Below are 23,363 nucleotides of genomic sequence, written 5' to 3'. Positions count from 1 at the left end.
CAGTCGAGTAGAAAGAAGGAAAAAGCAACGTTTCTTCTTTCCTTCTCTTTGCAGCGTCCGAGCAACGTCAGAGGACAGAGGTCTATCATCACGTCAATTGATTGGCCTTAGGAACATACACCCACGCAGACAGCCACCCACTCACACACACACACACACACACATTCACACATCGCGCATACATATTGTAGAATACGTATCGACCGACCACTATGGAAGTCAAATATCTAACCGAATAGAATGGGTTCCTGACAGACTCAGTTCCTTTTTTGCCATTTAGAGGCAGATGAGGCAGCCTTAGATGGCAGAAAAGCAAGGTCAAAGCTGGCAAGATCCTGAAGCGGCCGATATAGCACCACGCAACAGGCGCACGGCTGCGCATCGTGTCACTTCTGTTTCTTCTGGTTGACTCTTAAGAGCGACAGGCGTACGCACACAGAAACAGGAACGGGGTAGGTACTTTTTCTCTTTTCTGGTGCAGGTCACCGGAGCGGGGCATCAAAACCTGCGCCTCCGCTTGCCATTCGAAGACCTAACCAGCCTGTAGACCATTTCACTTGGAGAAACGAAGGCTATGAGAAAAAGCCAACTTTTGTCTGCGCATTTCGTTGGCTTATTGGGCCAAGCTGACTTTGTCGCCGCCGTCATAACGAGACGATGTGCTGGGTTAGATGGCGATCCAGGTCAAATTACCGTCCAACAGAAAAAGAACATGGGGTATTGAGAAGGTAACGATAGCGGCAGTAGCTTACGCAGTGACTGCATGCAACACTAGCTAGATCCCCCAACGAATCTTACGAACATAGTCTTTATACCGTACACCCCCATTTTCTTCTATACGATCGAGAGACTGGCAGGCAAAAGATCAAATACATAAAATGCCGATTTCTTTTTTAAAGAATAACACTTGGAGACATTCGGTAGCGGGCGGATGTACGAATATTATTGGTGCCCCCTTGTGAAATGCGCTAGAGTGTGCATGTGAATGAATGTCTTCATTCACGATCATTTAGGACGAGGACGTACCATAACCGTACTTTAATGCTTTGTGGGGCTACGTAGCCAAGCGGTATGTCCTAGTTTTATTGATCTTCATTACCATGATTGATCGCTTGATTTATTTACGCTTGGTTCTTGGATGTCCCCATTAAATACGGGTTATGCCTGTTCTGCCATGTAGAAGTTGGTGCGCTTCTAAAACGGCTATTCAAAAAAACTAGCATTCGCGTCATTGCCACCGCCTGGATTTTGACTATCGTTGTGCGTCCTACAAATAGAAATTTGGCTGCTTATAAAAGCTGCGTTTCCTACAGGTTTGGCTACGATATAAAAAGGTACCCATTTTGATTCGTAGAGGAACCGTTTATGACAGGGCTTGTTCAAAACCATCGATTAACGGAAAGTTTAGTGTTTAAAATCTTTGCTAAGGCTATCTTTTTGTGGCATATTGGACTTTCAATATAAACTGATAATAATTTTCCAACTAGATCGAAAACGAATAACTTTTACATATAAGGCGAATATTAGAAGACGATAAGTATGTGAACCGCGTAACCGAAGTGTTTTGTTACACCGATTGTTATTACGGAATAGTACATGTGTTGTTATAAAACGTAGTGAAACCTTTAGGTTTGCTCTTATGTACGCGTAATTCGATCATATTTTTTACGTTCATTTTTACGATTTTACATTGATTACGGTTTCAGTTACAAGTTTATGGAATTTAGGATGAATGCCGCTGGTATAGTCGCCTATGGTCACCTTTACTCTCAAAGTGCATAAATTCCTAAACTACTCCACAGTTAAGTTACCCAATAACCGGCTTTCCTCACAAACCCAGTCCCTGCAGCCTCAATGCACAAGTTATGCAACCCTTTATTTTCTGACTTGACTTGTTGTCCTACACCATAACCAAATGCCTAAAGTTACTCATATCAAAGGACCTGAATGGCTTGATTTCTACGATTTCAGCCAAGCATTCCTCTGTGCGGCATGCGCAAATCGGTCAAATTCTACTTTAGTTGAGTATAGTCCACGGCCCAAACCTTAAAATCTTTCTAAAATTTGCTTGTGCCTTACCGCTGCCTGCAGCAAAAAGAAGCAGGTAAAAACAACCATTTGCCATCTAGGAATTTTAAGATGGACGTTAATATCAGCGTGTGGATATTGCTGTATAAGGTAGAGTGTATATACAAATATGGGTAAATAAAGACATTTTTTATGAGCATAATTATTATTGAGCTAAATATATTATATGCTATTATATAATCAGCGCACAAAGTAATCGTTTATCATTAAATGTCATTACCTCAATTTCCTTTTTATATGACTCTTTCAGATGTTGACCTGACAAATCTGCAACTTTATGTATTTCTAATAGTAATGTGCCTTTAGTTGAAACACCTGACCATTAAAATTACTGAATCATCATATTAAGATTAAGCTTCACAGCGATATCCTTAAACGCCAGCATTTCGTTATTTCATACTCCCCCCTCCGGCAGATCGTGTCAAACCGGCACGTCTATATCTTCGATGACGACTTCTGTGCCATCCCACTTGCCAGCACAAGTGTGTTTCGGAAAAATATCCTGCATCAGAGATATTTTCTGAAGACCATTTAGTGTACTCGTAGAAGATTAGAAAACATACAAAATTCTCGTCTTCGGAACCAAGTATGATAATATTTCGACACGACAAGTATTTCTAGAGACTAGTCCTTCCGCAGACGCTTACTACAGATGATAATGGCTACCTTGAACGAGGTCAATTTTCGACCCACGCGCGTCATATAGAAGTGGGCTAATGGTCGGTCACACCACTTCAGGTCTACTGGATGGGATGAGTAACCTAATTGTCTCCTAGTCATCGGAACACGTTGTGAGCTAGGTTCGAACCTGGGCATAGACACACCTCGTGTCGTGCTGTGGACCAGCCGTCTGATGGAATGCTTAATGGACATAAAACTCGAAACACAGAAGTCTATTCGACGGAAACTGATCGCCAACCAGAATTCCAAGCTTCGCTGAGATATCATCCAACGGCTAACTCGATCCATTTCATTTCTTTAGTCAATAATTAAATGCAAGCAACCCATGGTATAGTACATCCGGTACTTACATCGGGCTGTATCTAACCAATTCCGTACAACTGCAAAGCTAACAGGCGTATATGAGCGCGCGTTTAATTTACGTGAAGCAATCTTTCTCCATCCTTGCTACTAACACACCCAGCTTAATTGCCATTTGGCTTTTTGGACGTTTGTCAGACTAACGAAATGCTCAAGAAGCTGTTAAGGACAGCGTGTCGCTAGAGCGACGCAATCGACGAAAGGTTGGCGACAGCCTTCCAACCAAGCGACTTATTGTGTGCCTCTTGTCGTAAGTATATACAGGATACGCTAGAGTTAATATAGTCAACCCTCTATCATGCTCCATAGCAGTACCGTTATTGATGCTAACTGTGAGTTCTAATTTTTCCTGAGGCGTGTCGCTGCTGTGGCCCAGCCCTCTTGGCAATGCAGCCATTTTTCCCTGGAGGCGGCCACCGCTCCCTGTACCGGCCTCGTGAGCATTGGCCTCTTTTTCCTACAGTCACCTTCTGTGCTCTATAAGCAACGTAGGCTGGGTGTCTAGCATATACTACTATTCTCGTCTATCTACAGTTTTTCTCGTAGCCGAATGAACGAAATAATCAACTGAACAACGCTGCACCCGCCACTGCCAGTTCCACGAAGCACGCTACTGATGCGAGCACGAAGCTTCGTTTAGATCAAGCGAAGACAAAAAGGCGCCCAAACCCCGTGATTGTCGATGCGGGTAGAAAAAATTGTGATAGTTGTAGTATCCAACAAGGATGGCACAAGGGACTTCTAGCTAAGGTTCCCTTATGAGCCTGTTTAGCTCTTTGATGTTTCCTCTATTTCAAAGCGTCTAGCGCGTTCGTGCGCTTTTCTTCGTCCGCCCTAATACTTTGCCTTGACAAGCTATTCGAAGCTGTATATCTATTTGTGTAAAGTAAAAAAACGTCTAACTGAGCGTGATGCAATAAAAGGGAAGATACGAGGGTACAATCAAGTCATTTAGATCGTTTACGCGTTACGGAGCCTGATGCGAAGGATTCTTGGCGTTGATATCAAGTAGTGTCGATTCGTGCAAAGAGCAGACCTCAATTTTCGCTTCTATGAATCGTATATAACATTCATGCTCAAGTTAGCACATAAACATATGTTGAAACTTGCGGAATTGGTTCCGTAAAATTTCTTATAAATAGAATCGAAAATACGTCATAAGTCTGAATGAGGCAATAGTAGATGAATTTCGACATTGATATCATACAATAAAAACAGACAAATAATCGTAACTTGTTTTCACAGGAGAGTCTGTATATAACATTTCAAAATAAGTATTCAAGTTAATAATACAAACACATGTTCGATGATTTGTTATTTGTGTGTTAATCGGTATTATTCTTCTGTTTCGTAAGCACCATTTTATCCATACCACACACATGTGTTAACGTATGTACACGGATGTAATAGAAAATGAAACAGATCCAAGTAGATCTCGTATAGTGAAATAGATGTTTCTACATTGTTTCAAATGCTTCGTCAAGCACGCGGTTTTTTCGTTGCATCAAAATTTCTTGCCACCAACAGCCATCGAAAAAAAAGGGTTAAAAACTCTCTGAAAAAATGTATTCTTGACGTTAAAAATTAAGGTCGCAATTTCTGAATTTTCCTGTTGCAACAGACAGGAATTCATCGAGTACCTCTTTTTTTTTGCTGCCTGTGTGTAGATATATCGAATGTGTTGTCTTTCATCGTGTTTTCTATGCAACGTTGACGCTGATTTCGTTTATTATCTCCGCACCTGTCTCTAGTTCGCGCATTTTATCTCATCTTCTTTTTTCCATAAATAGCATACTAGTCATGTTTTATTTCAGCAGATCGCAGCTTTTTCGCGCTCTCTGCCAGAGCCATCAAACTTGCTGTCTTTCGCACATGCTGTAACATTCGAGGCGTCGTGGGTTTTAAACAACGTGAGATCAAGCGTCAAGCGAAAATTTCGTGAAGACCATCACTATTATAGTAGACCCAAAACCTGTCGTCGAAATCGCTCGTCATTCTGTCGATCTCCTCCTGCCTCTACCTACCTTTAGGTCTCGAACTCTGAAAACCCGCGCCGAACCTTCGTAATTAAAACATAAGTGACAATACTGCTGAAACGAACCATGCGTACACATAGGTCGACTCTATCGACGATTAAATCGACCAGCAACCCAGCGACATCCACAGACTCGTGACATAGATTAAAAGTATTTGCTGTAGTACCCACTCATCCAGTGGATAACAGTGGGACAACATCACAGAGCTTATTGCCTTCCTTTGGCGATAACCATTCAATGGGTCTGTAACCCACTACGGCAGCGGTGACCAACACTCTAGTTGAGCAGAACAAGGCTCGTGTATGAGCATCTCAGTGTAGAGATGTTATTTCTGTGATAAATCTCGAAGATTAGTATCCCTATCGAAGGAAGAAGGATTGTATTTGTAAGCGAAGAACAACTAGCTTGCTTTGATGCCTTCGTCTCTGATGATCGGTAACTGAAAGCCGAGTTTTATCTAGGTAGCTAAGGTACCAGTCGACTGCAGCATATAACGTTCTATGGGCAACCATACATAACAAAGGATGTTTGCTGGGGATGAAAAAGATGTCACCCTAAGCGCTGGCACTAATGTTCGCGTAGCCTTACCATTAAATAAAGCAAAAATAGCTCCAGGGAGATGGTGACCGGTCCTTCAAGCCGGCGCATAGAGTAATCGTTCATATTTTTACATATGTCTATAGGCTCGATGGTTTGGCGACGTATATGCGGGTAAGACACCTACGACGCAGTCAACGATGCGAACGTATCAGAAAGCCGTGTGTACATCTAAATTTAAACTTTCTCCACGCTGTTTGCGGTCGAAACCATGGCACTTTTGTCAAACACGATGGTAGAGTTCGTGTAAAATCAGCGGTGTTTGCTTGGACACTCATTATATAGATGCGACACATAATTATTCTGGGTGCAATGCGCTTGTATTATGCATATGTCGTGTCTGTACGTAAAGCGAATTGTTGACTAGTGTGAATTCTAGCTATATATATGATAGTATTATAATAAGTACATATGTCGGAGGTAATACAACCAATAACAAAAATTACTCACTGAACTAGTTAATAAACTACGTGAGGCCTTAAGTTTATAATTATTCAATTTAACAGGATCAGCTCAGTAGGAGATTTGAATATAATATTCCAGAGCAGATGATTTCCACGTATTCTTGCTTCAAAAAAAAGTTCTGGGCTTTTCTGTTTTGCTCGGTTCGACATGCCCCCTTTCACGTAAGTACCTTGTCAACTTTCGTCCCTGGTTTCCGCTTAGCTTTAATTCGCAGAAAGCACGACCTGCTCCAGCCAACGCAAATCTTCGTACGCAAGGTACATTCTCAGAATTATGCAAGCGTCCTGGCAAAGGCGACACGCACAATTTTCTCGCAGAAGAAAAATCAGCCGCGGCAAAAGTGGTAGAATGGAAAGCTTATTGTTTTGTAAAGTGCTGCATAAGTGTTTTAATGAAAAGCAAGGACGAAGAACGAGAAAAGTATACAAACGGCGGGAGTCTATGAAGGGACAAAAAGAGATGATTGTGGTAGAATGGAGATATCGGCCGCAGGTTTTCCATAGACTGTTTCGCTGTCCGTCCATAAAGTTGATTTCACTTGCCTTCAGCGTTGTCACTCCCGCTATCGCTACTATCGGTCTAATGAAATGTCGAGCCTGCCCCTTCTCTGACGCTCTTACTGTTTGAAGCTTGTAAATGTCATTATTGGAAATGACAATGCGTATGACAAGAACACGATACGGATTGGAACATAAACTAGAGAAAAGGCTGGAGCTTTAGAGGAAGCACGGGTTATGACAGAATGGTGGAAGGAAGGCTCTTTTCTCGGACCAAGTCTTACTGGGACTCTGTTCCATTGAATTAGGCAACGCAGCAATGGGCTAGCCGGGTAGAAGTATAGCGAATGCTGACAACGATCATAGAGATAGAGCCAGAAACGTAGCTAAAAAGAAAGGGACCTGATGGGACAGAAAATCGGTGTGACGCTTGAAGGGGCAGGACAAACCAGCCTATTTGGCTCGTGGAACGCCCAAACATTAGAAGGAATAGCTACTGGGAAGTTCCTAGCCGTTGATACACACGTGTATTAGCAGGCGAAAGTTAATATAGAACTATTAATAATAAAAGGAGAAAATAAGCAGGAGGAAAACAGAGAAAATAAGGACAATAGCAACGGCGATCGTTGGGACAGCAGAACCGCTAGAAACAAGGGCGTTAGAGCGAACAATGACAACGAGCCAAAACGACATTCAGGCAAGCAGGTAGCCAGGCAACGGGCACAGCAAACCTGGATAACGCATCCAAGCAAGATCCCCGACCCATGAATCGTACTAATTAGGGATCTTGTTCCGACGTATCTGTAATACTTTATCGTCTAAGGAATCTCGGAAAGTGGGCAGACGAGACTGAACCGAACGACAACGCACAAAAGACTCAAATGAAGGAGGATCAGCAAAAACAAGACGGCCAGGGTGCCAGGTAGTAAACAGAGGGTAAAACGTGAAGGACATTCGTTTGATTTCGTTTTATCGACGTACCATTCTGCTCTCATGTGAAGGCCAGAAGGAACCTGAACGCGAGAAAGTGGACGGCTCAAACGAGATGAGAACAACAGAAAGCCCTTACACAAAGATTCAATGAGAAAACACCATTTAACAATCCCAACAGAATATATACACTCGTTTATTAAAGGTAAGCTAACAACAGTCAAAATCAGTTATATTGTTAGTTCTGATGAGATCTCTCTAAAAAGCTCTAATTTGAAGGCTGAAATCTAATGGATTAAAAATAATTTTTTTACTGTAAAAAGTGATGTGCGAATACTTTACGACATAATGCCTTAAAATACGACACAAAATATAATATGAACGAGATTATTTTTAGCATAACAAAAGAAGGTATTATATCTCAAATATTTATCAGACACAGTGAGCAAAAATATGGACCACAAGTTAGAAAGACTGGAAGCGGAAAACATAAGCAATGCGAGTGGGTTAAAAATACGCCTAGCCGAACAAAAACAATTCTCGCTTGCCCACAGCTTCATATTTGATGAGGTCAGTCCAGCAGGATCAAGCAAGCACAAAGATGAAAGCGGAGAATATTATAGCCCTTTTTGGTCTTAAACGCTGACTTATGGTCATCTGTAGATTAGGCCAACGTGCTAACGCCACGATAACTGTGAAGTTTGAAGCTAAGTCCTATGCTCAAGTAAGCCTTATAGTAATCAAACGGTTAGCACTGACAGCCCTAAACATCAGACTGGAACGTGACACTACGAAGATATCAGTCAAAGCACATTTAGAGCAGTACGTTAGGCAGCCACAGCATTATTAATGAAAGCAAATTGGAGTTATGTCAGACTGATGACCAGTGCATTGGCGGTAGAAATCTACAAAGAAAAGGATCACAAGAACAGCAGAGCTCCACCAGTAAAAATGAAATCCGCAAAAATAAGTGAAAGGCTAGCTTAACGAGATGAGCTACCCAAACGAGCGCCGGAAACGTGAGAAAATCTGATACGGCAGCTACGTAGCCGGTTCTCAGCAAATAAAAAGAACAAAAACGAGCCGATAAGTGTTACATCAATAGGCCGTAGGGTCAAAACGACAACACATTGGTAACGATCGTGTCATATAGACAATGCCGTACCAAAGTATTTTTCTTTCTGGAATTAATAATATGCTCATTTTTTACACGAGGAAAATAACTGAGGAGAGTAACAAGCAGCTTAAAAGTACGAGAAGATAGGTAGTAGTAAATATGCATAGTAAAAATGCAGATGATGCATAATAATACGTTAACTACAGGGACATCAAAATAAGAATATAGGAGAAAATAAACTGAAGATATCCAATCAGCGTGAGACCTAGCTATGGATGATAGATTGAATCATTTGGGTTAAAACACTGAAAAAAAAACTAGATATACGACCCATAAATTACATTATAGGTCTGCACAATACCTACATAGAGATGCTCCATCTTATCGAAGTACCAAAACATACTAGCTTGCTATACTTAATATCCGCAACCTACAACAGGACTTGGCAAGCTCTTGACAAGACTAACACAAAATCAGATGTAATCATATTAGAAGTCTGAATATATCTAGGAGGTATAACATAAATGGGTAGAGAATTTTACATGTCAATCGATGCGGAAAAATACATCAAAGAGACAATTACCTATCATGTAGGATTGCGTATGAACGATGTAGAAGCTCATACAGCAAATGTTCGTTGAGGCAAGACGTGACTGCAGATGACTGAAGATTATTCAACACAGAACAAACGTACGACTGTTTGTGGGTAAGAGTTTCATAAATTAAAAGCAGAAGACTCTTATACGGAGAATAAAACAGATAAGAAGTCCAAAAGAGTTAAATGGCAAATAAAAAGGGAAAATTCTACTATAATGTCTCATTAGTTACAACTATAACCAAAGCGAGCTAGATAAAGGTAATGATCACTATTTAGGGCGATAGTTAGCAAGGAGGCAGATTACAATAGAAGTAATAAAAATCACATTGTTTAGTGTTAGACATGAAAATAACTATTGACGGTTTAGAAAAACAGAAAACATATGGACAAGATGGCCTGTCATCGATAATACTTATAAAAATTAATTCATACCAGCCCATTAAAGACAGTAACTTTGATATGCAAAGGCAGCAACCTGGAAAATCTCTCACAGACCCATTTCACCTTTAAGCGTCATTAACAGAGTAGTTAAGCACTCGATAGTAGTAGCTAGTCACACATTACTTATAAACAAATAGAATTCGAGCAATAACTTAGCTTCGAAAAGTGCTGGGACTTAGAGAGGTATACGATCACAGGTCAGGGGAACTCTAGAGAAAACTATTGAGATCTTAGTAGTTTTCTTAGATGTTACACGTGCATGAGACACAGTACCGAGCGGACGACCTCCAAACACGTTTAAAAAATGAAGATCCGAGCGACGGTATTGCGAATTATCAAACTATATCTTTATGAAAACATTGACTTCCTTAGACAAGATACTATATATATATATATATATATATATATATATATATATATATATATCTCATCTATTAGTGCGTACCGCAGGGAGACAATATAGCGTTGATACATTTACGGTATACAACAGAATCTACTCACGAGTCAATAGACGACTTAAAGTCGTATAAGATGCGCCAATGGCATTCATTGTGTGTAAATTTCTAATACAGGTAAACAAAGACATAATTGACAAGTTACCCCGTAGTGTTCAAATAAGGGCTTACATAAACCGATTGGTCCTAAAGACGGAAAAAAGTTTAACTGCACGACTTCTAAGTCATCGAAAAATCGAGTTGACAGTTTACAAAACAACATATCAAAGTCAGCCCAGAAACACTTGCGACCGCCCCATAATCAGTAACACTCCTAATAGTTGCACTAAATAAAAAAATTAGCTAAAGTATGAAAACCCAAACTGACAGAACAGCAACTGCATGTCTGGTAAAAATGCGCTAATAGATTTCTCCGCAACCGTAAAAACTACCTCAATCATATTTGAGATGTTGTTTACTGAGGTATGAAACTGCGTTTTCGAGTACGCTAAACCTATCGGTGGTGTTGCAACTGAAGGCGTCAGAAAAATTAAGTTGGCGAACATGACAGATAGATCACCGCCTATGTACCGTGGCTGCCGTTAAAGAAGACTGGTCTGCAAATGCAACGTTGCGCCAAACAAGCTGATTTGTTTCCCCACCACATCAGATCTCCTAAAGCAAGGAAACTAAAAAATTATACGCACGGTTCTCTTCTCAGCCATGTAAGACAGCAGCCTAAGTATTGCGAACTATAACAGAACTATTCAAGAGTTCGTAGCAACACTCTCCATTGAACCACTAAATATTAGAGAACACTTCTCGGAGTCAATGTAACGGTTGTTACGGTACCTAGTATATATTCATGTTCTTTTTTCCATATATTGTGCTCATCGTAATCTCGTAACGTCGTTTTATCCCATCAGTTTTATTGGTTTCTCACATTCTAACCTTGGCTTTTCATTCCACCTACTAAGTAATTATTGAACAATTAATCGTTACCTTAGGCAAATCTTATTTTCTTTTCTCTCTATTGAAAATAAAATACTATTCTGGAACAATGACAGCAGGATACAACCAGAGGAGTTTCCTTCAAAATCTACTGTTCGACCAGTATGTAGATATCTTATGTCTTTCCTATATTCGTGTCGTTTAGTCAGTTTTTTACCGTTAAAGGACCGTGGCCTACCTAGCATGCTCTTTTCACATCGACTTCACTCTTCCTGAGGTCGATTGTAGGAACTCAACTACTGCCAGTATGGTATCGTAACCATTATAAATTTCGTTTTTCATTGATTTTCTGATTTTAAGTGAAGATGATCGAGCTTATGTGAAGGAAGAGTGGTCTTCATTGTTTCAAGGCGCTCAGCAAGATCGACAGCGTCCTCAAGATTATGGCCTGTAAAGGGAGGTGATTTCTGCAAGCTGCACACCTGGTTCTCGCGATCGTCCTATGTCACCAAGTACAGAGGGAAGTTCTTACTGATGTGAAACGATTCTGCCTCTTCTCTTCCTATATATCTATATGGTTTTCTACCTCGCTTTCCTCCGCGCATGGCTATGTCGCGTGCCCCATTCTGTCTTTGCATGACAGAACTCCTTTTACATAATAAGCCTCTTAACGTTATTATCAACTCGGCTGTTTAACGATAAGCAAGATCTAATTATATTGTCAGCTACGACCTTCCCTAGACGCATTGCACATTGTAGATTTTAAGCAGAGATTATAACAGTAGATTATATAACATATTTGCTTACAGGACCCATGTACAGTGCAGATATGGACATTTGCCTATATTGTCAATGCAATAATTGCCTGCAGCGTTTTTCTTTGCCAGGCTGTACATGATGAATTATAAATTAGGAGCGTGATAAAAATATGCCTGCTCCTGTCAGTATTGAGCTGCAAACCTAGCCTACTGCAAAACAAAATTGCTGTTCTATTTGTTATAGGAAGACGCATAAGAAACTACACACTACGGACGAAAAAGTAACCTTAATATTGTTTTATTTTCAAACGCATCCTATATATATATATATATATATCGTATTTATTTAGATGTATCCTTTTAATCATGGCACTGTTTAATTGCAGTGCTTCCCAGTGTTAGCCATACTGAAACAACTCCAACCGCCAAAATTCAACACTCACATGTACTAAACACATTTTTCGTCTGCACAACATTCTACTCAGCCAATCGAGTCGTAGAAATGGCGATGAAAAATTTTTTCTTTTCATGAGGGATTAGAATCTGTATCGGTTCACATTATCGCGTATATTAAAGTGATCCATATGGATCAAGACAGCTGTTTTTACATGTAGCACAAATGGAATGGGGACAATAATGTGTCCGCGCTGTTTTAGAGGTTTCGTACGGGTTTTGTCGGCGTGACGTCGTAGAAAAGCATTTAGTAAAGCGCCTGCAATTCCGCTTGTAAGATTAGCGAATCATAGTTTTACAAATTGTCTTCATATACGTGACTAGCCGAGCGCTAATTTCCAAAGCTATCATGATTAAGCGTTCGGTAATAATAGCAATTTCGGTCTCGAAGACACACAACATAATATTACGGTTTTTCATCTGTGCCACAATTGTAAAGTGCTTCTTCATCAAAAAGATCCGGGTGCGAATGTTACCCCATACCGCACAGCGCAATTAACCTTTTTTTAGTTCTATAATTATCAAAAATAACGTTATTACTGTCTCTACATTCGAAGAGACTCAAGAAGAGGACTTTAGGGATCGTATTAGATAAGCCTTTATAACGAACTGGTTCATTGTATGCAGCACACACTTGTCCTTACTATTGACATTGGATAGATTAAAAATCATATATGCGAGATCAAGCAGTGCATATGCCCCACCACATTAAGGTAACGAGTAAGGCTCCGATTCTGGACCCTGATAACCTTCTCTGGAGTGGCGAAGTTAACATTGTTTAAAAAGCGTTCGACACGCTTGACCCAGACTGGAAGTGAATTCTGGATGCAGCTGTTATCAGGATGGTCATATCAGCTTCTGAGACTGCATCGTTGGCATGAAAAAAGCTAAAAACAAATAAAAAAAACACATTTCGAACGTACCTACGGTGATATTATCAAGATGACTTGCGCTAAGAATGTTCTCTCAAAAAGCTCTGTGCGAATCTTGGTCACGGACAGAACAGATATTGGTTACACAAAGTAACACATTAACTGAGATTGAACTTTCCTTCTACTTTGATAATATATAATTCACAACCCTCTCCAATACAACGCATACCCACACAAGAATTGTTTCTATTTAACGAACGTATGCCTTCCACGACTCATGAGGTATATTTTTAATACCATCGTAAACTTGCCGCGTTAGTTTCGGACTCCATGTCGATTTCAATCCTTGTCGACTCTGCGATATTACTACATCAACCCCCCGGCCCTCTTAAAGCAAATCCACTGTTCTATATTAATCTCTCTATATAACATTTGTGTATCGCTAGACATGATCCAAGTGCGTATTAACGAATTTTATTCCAAAATTACATGCTAGAAAACAGCTGTCTGGGAGGATAAAATAAACATCGCACTTCTACCCAGGGCGATTCACGGATCTTCAACGGGCGACGAAAATGTCTTCGCCAGGATTATTTATGACAATGTACGTCGTAGCCGGCGGCGGTAAGACATCTCCAGACCCTTCACTGCCCACTTACGCGTAGGCATCGGAATAAATGATCATCGATGCAAATAATATATGAATATGAGCCTGTGCAGAGGGCTCCGTGCTGTCATAAGATATCCTAGAACGTACACCATTTATGTACTTTGAAAAGCATCAAAAAGTAGCTCGTTCTTTAATCTAGAAATAGTCGAACATAAACACTCAGTATGTTTGTGCCAGACATCGGAAAAAAAATAGGTGTCCACGAATGCACTTTGTCTGTTTTGAGAATATACATAATACTGCGTAAGCCGGCGTAAGTGAAAACGATACAAGTGCTATTGGACACAACTGGGAGCCGGCGCCGGTGACGCGTCTCCACGGCAGTGTAGCGGGTGAGGTACTTGCCTGATAACTTTAGGGGTACGTCATGGTTTAGGTTCCCATTCAAATACGGATACAGCCGTCTGATGGAACGCCTAACGGCAGTGTTTGACACGACACTCGAAACATAGACAAGCGCCAATAACGAACGCATGCACGATACAGGGTCAATGTGATACAATTTATCCTGTTAAAGTAAAGCCAGCCTAGGAAACGTCCCTTTGTAGTGGGATGCGCGCTACAAATCGGTTATTCTTTGGGCAAGATCCAAATATTTCGTTTCTTGCCTTTAAATTACATAGGAATATAGTCTGAAAATAGTGGTCGCCTTTTTTTATTCTTTTATGAATTGGTCTGTGCCAGGTTGGATAAATGATCGACAGAGAAGTCGGTAAGGTAGACACAATTTACCATTTTGTCCACCCCTGTCAAACTATAAGAATGTATTAGTTTTTTATTTATGAAAACATTTCTCTTCTATGACTTGAAGCCGATGCTGATAGCTTAGCTTGTATGGCAAAAGACATATAACGTCTCCACCGAGTCAATGACTGTACAAAAGCCAACGTTGCAAGCTAGACCTCAATTAGACTTAGAACGCCCTCGGGAATATCGGCTTCTCTAAAATATCCCTGCTGCAAAAAGATTGTTATGACCAAACTTATAGAATGTATTCTAAGTTAGACAGCTTTGCTATGAGAAACTTTGCCTAGGTTAAAACAAATAGTTCCACTTTTCATTGGTTAGATCGCATCCTTCGTTATGAAGTTTTTAACGTCAGTGAGCTACCGTCTTCCCGAAGACCACTAGGCCAAGCTTCGGTTACGACCAATTAATTCCGGAGCGCTCCAACAGTCAGAGTTGTTCAGGCTCATTTCTAGTGTTGTCTAGGAGAGCAGTTTTGATTTTAACTGGGTATAGCTAGACAGTTCTTCCCTTCTGAGGTGCTCTGGCCAAAGCATTGTTGCTTGGGGTAAAAAAAAAAGAATGAACATTTCGATGCGTCGGAGTTTGGCCGCTTACGTAGCGTAAGCGGCCATACTCCGAGTTACATAATAACAATTCTTATGTTTCAGTCCTATATAATACAATATGTACTTATATATAGTAATTATTATTCGATCCATATAAATAGTAATGTAACACATACTGCAATGAACAAGCGGTTATTATTATTATCATTGCAATCGCAGGGAAAAAAAAAACGAGATATTCTCATATGAACCTGTTTACGAAGAGCGAGATTTTCCACTAAGTCATCCTCCTCGACGGCGTTTTTTGTGTCTGGACATTATATATACCTTCGAACCATAACTACGTTCCTTTGCCTTCCTCTTCGTTTTTTAGGAACTGGCCTATCAGGGCACCGAACGGCGCAGAATAAAAAGAAAATATGTCACAATAAACCTTGCGCGACCTTGGATGCGTCTGGTTCCTTTCATCGTCGTAGTGGTCGTAGCATAACCATGGTAGAATGAATAGCAACATTAGCGATCCAGGTTTCCATGGTTCGCCGCCGCAGCCATGGCTTGGTAACCAAAATAGTGTCAGCTGGCAAAGTTTATTATTATTATTATTGTTTATATTACAATGGCTTCTATTACAATGGGGAGTGTTCCGGGGCCATATGCTCCGCCTTCGCTTATTCCCCATGTTTTTTTGCTTTGACGTTCTCGCTGTCCATAGGCGACACGTAAGGTGTACAGCTCTATCCCCATTGTTCATCGTCTTGCCTATTGTGATAACCTTTAGTTCCTTTTTTAGCCACCGTCGGCCCGAACGTAAAGGCAAAGCGGGGCAGTCACTAAGTGTTTCCTGCGATGAGATCGTGGGTACACATCGAAAAAAGCTAAACATTTTTCAACTAAACAGCTACGCCTGTGATGATATTTGTAACGAGGCGAGGAATTTTACTATTATTTCGAATAAAGCCAATGATAACGATACTGTCGCATTAAACCGTAACAAGCCCTATCATCGTACTGAGATGAACAATGGGACCAGTATCAAGAGCAATAATTCGAAAGCCCGTTGCGTAGTTGAAGGAGGGTACCAATTTGTTTGTCTGAGAATCCTACAAACACATGCTAGGAAGGATCAGATACTGTAGATGCAATTGGTTTCTTAAAGGGGGGGCAGCGCTTAAAAGTAATATTGGAAGTACAACTTAGTCAGAAGCAGGCGTATAAACGACAACATCTATTAAAGTATACGTACAGTTCCTAACTGATGTGTTATAGGGGTTGCTCAATATGTACAATAAACATTTAGAAAAAAAAAAAAAAAAACGCACTTCATGCTGCAGTTTGCATAGAGCAGCTGAGTACAGTATGGAATATATATTTCACTGCTTACCTCGATAGCTTTAGCAGCTTAACGTCTCATTTTGCCGTTATGCTTACTTATGTAGTAACTGGTTAATATCGGACGCTCGTTCAGACGGGTTAGTGGTAAAACTATTCGCAATAAGTGACTTTGATAGCGTACGTTACAATACCCAACAATTTATTACTAAAAATATTATATAAACACTGATCGCTGAAATGCACATCTACGAAACTACTTTCAATATTGTTATCTGACAATAAAACTGATAATTTTTTGCTATCAATAAGATCTACCCTTGCTTTAGCGGCTAGTTTGTGATCCAGTTAGGTACTAAGAGTATTTGTCTATTGTCTAGTATTATTGTTATTACTAAAGTTACAAAAATTACAGTCGTACTTATTTCAGCATCTAATTTAAATCAATCTAAATATTATCTCCAGTTATTGGGAAAGTTCCTGGCTAAAAGATGACTGCTGTGGCTTGTCTCACTGAAGAAATTTCGGTAATTTCGAAATTCTCTGATCCAAATCCGTTTGTTAGCCCGGATAGCTTTTAAGCTCCCTTCAGCCTTGGCGTTTCTAAAGAGGTAAACAGGAAACAAAGTAACTCGCATGCATGCTTACAGATAATGGCTAACAATATAAAGGTGGTATAAATTTAGTAGCTTGCGCGATTATGCAAATTATTTTAAACATGGCGTTCGGGTCGAAAACAAAATTTCATTATTGATCTCGGCCCGTAGTATCCTTCTACAAGCACTGTATCGTGGTGGGAAAAGTCTGGACGGACCAAAAATGACCCACAAAAAGACTATACCGGCTGATTCTAGCGGCCGAATACAATGGTTCATCTTGCAGCCTCACACGGTTAGTAGTGGTTGTACCGGTTGGGAAGATGAAACTTGCGTTTTAAATTGAAATGTTTGGGTTTTTTGTTGTAGATAATATGGCAGCTCATAGTTTCTAATCTAAGGACGAGGTATAAAAAAAAAAAAGCTTTAAAGACATAGAATGATTATTCTTTGGAATAATATTCAAAGGCCAATAAACTGGGCTTTACAAGATCGAGCACCTAAGCTCAACAGTACGATCAAAGTGAATGATATCGTTATAAGAAGATAATAAACCAGTAGCCTTTTTAACGTTCAAAATGTCCAGGTTTCCTTACTAATTTTGACAAAGGGAGAGGAGTAAGTATTAATCGAGCTTTTCTAATTCTGAGAAACTCCATTCCTTTTATTTAATGCCATTGCAATACTCACATAGGAAGAAATGTGATTTGAAGCTACCCTAAGACCCCATCTAATTCTGGCATATATCTGACGCCTGCTAGTGGCCCCCCTGTTCAGTCAACAGCCAAGCTCGTCTTTGACTCACGCTAGCCATTTCACGTCAGCCGAAGGCAAACTCAAACCCAAATGGAACAAGGTTAACTTCAATTATACATCAGTATTCAACTATTGTTATCTAATAACTTGTGTCTATCTAGGTGTTCGTGCTTCTACTAACCAACCGCTGGCGTATAGATGTTAAGGTATAGACAGTCCTCGCTCTGTTTTTGTAGATGTGGCAGTAGACGCCGCAGGTGTTCAAGTCTGCCCGCGGGCATTCGGCGAAGGGCATCCGTCTCGTTGTGCACGTCAGGCGGCTTCTGGGGACAGACGGGCGCTGGTCGGTCGGCCATACGAATGCCCTTCCAGTGCGTCGGCGTTCCCGGTGGCATGAAACGCATGGCGCCGGTGGGTGCCGAAGCGTACGGCACGCCCAGGAACACCTCGACTGGCTGAAGGCTGTGTCGTAGACCACCTTCCGGACTCACAATAGAGCCTTTTAGAGCGCCGTACTTGGTCGTCACCGTGCGCGAGCTGAGACGCCCTGAGCCGTCCGCCTCACAGGGCCCGATCAGAGCTCCCCAAAAAGCCACAACTAAGAGAAGCGGCACAAATTTTACGGTCCCCACCATTATCACCGCGGCCGTGAAACGCTCATGCGCATCAGCGAACAAAGACAGCTTGAGTAGTCCGCGTGGTGTCCGTGGCGAAAACGCTGACGACTGTGACATCATCCGGGGCATCGCCACAGCACTTGCCGTAGAAGACGGAGGAAGAGTTAGAAAGGAGGGTGAAAACCATGATCTAATCGTTGATGATGGTAATGCATTCGTTGATGGTAAACATGTAGCCGAAAGGGGCCAAGAAGAAGAGCTAATGCCGCTGTAACAATGGCCGTGCAAGTTGTCGCTGCCTTGTTTTTCGATGCTGCTGTTAGTTAGGGAAGATGTGGGGTCTTCGTTTTGATACGGTCGAGGTCGTCTCGGCCCAGGCCATTGTTGTGGAGCTGCCTCATCTATAGCATACATCTTGAGCAGCATACGCTAACTCAGGCAAACAAACTCGACTGACACGCCTGCTTTACAGTTAGTGAAGGTGACGGCGGCGATTTCACGTGTCTTGCACTGCTGTGTGAGGATCTGACGTGGGGCGTTCACTAGTTGTCTGTGGGCGTTGGCCAGCCGATCAGGTTGGCGGGAGCGGGGCCGGGGAAGTCGCCTTACTCAAGGTGTCCGCCACATTTTGATCGGATGACAAACGTTCCTTGACGCCAAGTAGATTCTGTTCTGGCGCTGCTGTTAGCTGTCTTGCCTTTGTCGCACATTTAGTAGATGGTGCCACACAAAACGGTGATTAAAATTTATGACGTCGCTGGACGATGCCGCGCGTAACTCTGGCTGTAGTAAGTGCTTGTCGTGTTGTTGTTTTTGTTGTTGCAAGGGTACCAACAGTCGAAGCTGTAGAAAGTGTCGTGATAGCCTGACGTACCGGTTGTTATCCACGGGCATTGCACAAAAACCACAGCCATAACCACTAATCTAGTGAAGTGAACTCTAGTTACGCATCAATGACCATACATACACAAATGTGTATGATAGTCTAAAATAACTAATGTATGCTATTCTAGCAGTTCATAATAACGACGCTCGATTCGAATCACTGGCTACTCACGCACTCATTCATAAACGACAAACGTTTATTGTAGGTTGACCAAGTCTCATGCGTTTGGGTGAACCTTAGATCATACGTACTGCACAGGCCAAGGACAGATGCACGAGGAACTCGCACTCGTACGCTAGGCTTCACTTAACACAACTTTCATCACTAGTACACACTGTAATTCAACCGGGACTGATCGATAGCAATAACGATGAAATGATCTGACTGACGGCGTATTGGGGGGGGGGGGGCGGGGGGGGCAGGGGTTCCAGATAGAGGCTATCCGGCGCACTGTACACCGTGCAGTAAAGCAATCCGTGCTAGTGCACTTCCTTCTAGTAGTAATAGTATGGCTAACATGCAACAAGAGCGATTCTATCACAGTAGTTTAAAATGAATAACACCAATAAAACACGTTAACTAATCACTTCACAGCTACTATTAATTAGCTGGTATATATAAGCGGCATGGATTTTTATCATGACAAATTTCACAGTCACTCTCATCAAAAGCGAGACTCAAACATATAGAAAGTTGGCGGTGGCAATAGAAACGATAACATGTACAGCGCCGACAACGTGGTACTGGCTTGATGTGGCCTTTGCTATTTGTGGTACTTCACTACCACAATCAAGTCGTTTCATTGATCACGTCTGGCACGATCTGACGGCGGCGCTAACGCTAACGTACGGTTCACGCACCGTAAGGACGTCGATTTCATAAAGACATTCGTATATTTGAAAAAATCTGTAACTTTGGTATGTCGTTTATGACCGCTGACGAGACGCTGGCTGCCGATGGCTAGCTTCTGCAGCGTCATCTACAGCCAGGATGCACAGTTGCCAAGCGTGACAATATATATCTTTTTTTGTGTCTTTGAATCGATCTGAAAATATTTCAAGTCGCCGATGGCGCCTTCGTCGCCTATCGCACTCACGTCACCTCTTTGTCGACACTATAGGTTTCACACACGTGCCACAGTATCTTCGTGCGTATATATTGACCTGGATTAAGTCTAGCCCCCGGTTGCTCGCGAAAGCGATATGTATCGCACGTAGACACTCACGTAATCCACCACATGACTGCTGTGTTTTGGCAGGAGTTTCGAAAGAGGTCAATTGTCGTTTCTACGCAAAGAAGTCGGTATAATCTAGTCACCCGGCCGTTGTTAGCACCGAAGGTAATAATAGCATTAGACACCTTCGTTACTATTGATGTTGAAATTTAGCTCCAGCTCGCGTTGTTAGCTCTTTCCCTCGAAGGTTTGATACTCGTGTGCTAACAAACGATAGAGGTTATACGGCAACGAACATAAGAACAGAATAGGTCGACAGAGTAACCAGCGGGCTGCGCGTATCTGTCACAACAAGCTACGTATCATATATAGATATATGGAGCATATAGAAGGGGATGGCGCCGGACAAATCAGGTAGGTCGGCCGTGTGGGCGACCCGAGTGCCGATAGTGCCGCCACGCATAGAAGTCTAGAGGGTAAGACGCGGTCTGAGCCTGGCTTTAGCGGGTACGGCCGGGGAGGGGAAGAGAGACCGAACGAAGGAAAGGCACCTAGAAACGGCCACGACCATCGTCTGGGAGAGGGAACCGCCGGTGGATCCTTTCCCTCTTCGCTCTGCTCCGACCTCTGCACAGGTTGCTCCTGAGTCTGAAACCGCCTGGCAGCCTGGCGATCTGCAAGGTGGGCCGCTAGCATGCTTGCCAAGTAGAGACGTAATTGAAAGCATGCAGGAAAGCTTAGAAATGCAACATGTAGCAGCTGAAACGATGGGACGGACATGGACAGAAAAAAAACAACGCGTTTCCGCTCTGGCCCGAGCGAGTTCGACATTGTACTGTGTACGCATAAAGAAATATGCCAGAGAGCTAGACGAAAATAGATTGATCAAGAAACGAGAAAAGAAACCAGTGTGTGCCGCACTCTGTGCTGTGGGGTGTATTCTGTTCGTCGCTTTGCATTTGCCTTTTTGTATAGAGCATTCGCGACGGGTTCGGAGGTACTTTGCCCGACGAATTACTGGATTACTTGTTCGGTAGCAGCACTAGTGATCGTCAACCGAACAGCTGAGCGTATAGTTCACGCATCACCTAGAGCTGTTTCTTTGCTGGGTGATGTTGATGATTGACACCAATAGGAGCAATTGATAAGTGTAACGGCTGGAAGTATTACGATATTGACAATGGGAAGAATGAGACAATAAGACGTGTAGAATCCAACGTACGCTCCACTGTATTACCGGCGGTAAGACAGTAGGTGTACGAATGTGCAACGACGATGATGACTTTATACATACATACCGCTGCAATAAAATCATCGCCATATACATATTTGACCACCATATTTTTTCTATTATGCTTGTGAGAATTTAAAAAAATATTATTATTTTCAGATTTAGAGGCTCCTTTTGGAAAGAAGCATGAAAAGGAGCGATATCTGTCGACTCAATCTTTACGAATGGATACCGTATGTAGCCATTCTGTTAAATATAAGAGATCAGCAATATAGAAGGATGCATGTTATTCATCTCTGTTAATATGCGGACAATTTCCAATTTAGGATGTACATATTTGAAACAGCGTTTAAAATCCAATAAACTAAAGGTTTTAATACTCAGTCAATTTTCAAAGAAACCCTCCGACATGAGTAAGATGAAGAATTCTATCAGTCGTAATACCGACACATCGTAATCGGTCATAATCTATACTTACATATTCATCGAGCCTTTCACATGAAGATGATAGCTAATAAAGATATTTGTTAGTTTTATGTACGTTAGCTTTCTACCTAAAGCCAATTGGAAGATCAAAGTCGCTTGAAAGATATACGAATTGTTTAACACGTATAATGCATGACTAACAATTACGTCACCCCGGTTGTGCTCTTCACTTTAACACTATTTGGATGATTTATTTCAACTGAACGTATAGGCTCGTTTAACCAGCGTGTATGTTATTGCACTTTGTCTTCACATAAAAATCTCGCCATTACAAGACAAGAAACGTATGGATATTAGCTCTAGGAAATTTTAGCCTAATGAAAAATTATATTCTTGCTTAAACTTGGATCTTTTTTATATCTCCGCAAAAAGGTACGATGAACCCCAATGAATATTCTATCGTCCCAGGGGACGAAGGTGCGACCCTACAGTTGACTCGGTAATAGGTTTCATCCTTTTGTCCAGAAAATTAAGCATTTCCTCAAAGCAAATGATCATTTGTGTGGCCTGATTCAAGCTATGCTCGAGTGTGCGTTTATGAACGAGCTGGCACATTGTCCAGTCAATTTTGAAAATCGCGGGTTTTCAATTTCTAACAACATTGACAGTTTAGCATGCAGACCTCTACCAGTAATAAATGCACCTGCTCGTGCAACCGGTGTCACATTCGACAATTGTCCGTATATCCAGTGAAGTAATAGAGCAAGCGACCGAGTAAGGCGAAGCCTTTTTTTGGCGCGATTGCCAAAAGAGGTTTCACAGAATGGCCACCATCGAAGGGGACGGCGATAAGGCAGATCGGTTAGCTGCGACATGATCAAAATTGCAATTTATCAATTGGAATATCGAACCGGTCGCTGCTGCTCTGACGTTACATTACGAGCACCGGCGACATCATACACCGCTGGGGTTTCACGCTCCCGAACGACAGCGTACCGGGAACCACGCTGTGGTGGGCGCACTGCCAGACACCATAGGAGTCACTTCCTCGATTGCTTTTCCTTTTGTCCTCTATTTATACCAAAACAACATTGTACATCCTTTA

The 23,363-nt window shown here is 41.7% G+C and overlaps 1 protein-coding gene across 1 annotated transcript in view; it reads right to left on the bottom strand.

Moving 5' to 3' along the window:
- The window catches only part of LOC111253986 (neuroligin-4, Y-linked-like), a 42,703-nt gene extending 21,636 nt beyond the window's left edge, over nucleotides 1-21,067 (bottom strand). The window contains exon 1 of the mRNA XM_022814342.2: nucleotides 18,106-21,067. Coding sequence (XP_022670077.1) covers nucleotides 18,106-18,967 — 862 coding nt within the window. The 5' untranslated portion in view covers nucleotides 18,968-21,067. The remainder of the gene's footprint in view (nucleotides 1-18,105) is intronic.
- Between the last annotated feature and the right edge of the window lie 2,296 nt (nucleotides 21,068-23,363).

The sequence above is a fragment of the Varroa destructor genome, unplaced genomic scaffold, assembly GCF_002443255.2.
Source record: "Varroa destructor unplaced genomic scaffold, Vdes_3.0 BEIS01000007.1, whole genome shotgun sequence".
Taxonomy (NCBI): domain Eukaryota; kingdom Metazoa; phylum Arthropoda; class Arachnida; order Mesostigmata; family Varroidae; genus Varroa; species Varroa destructor.
This window is presented reverse-complemented; position numbering and strand designations above follow the sequence as displayed.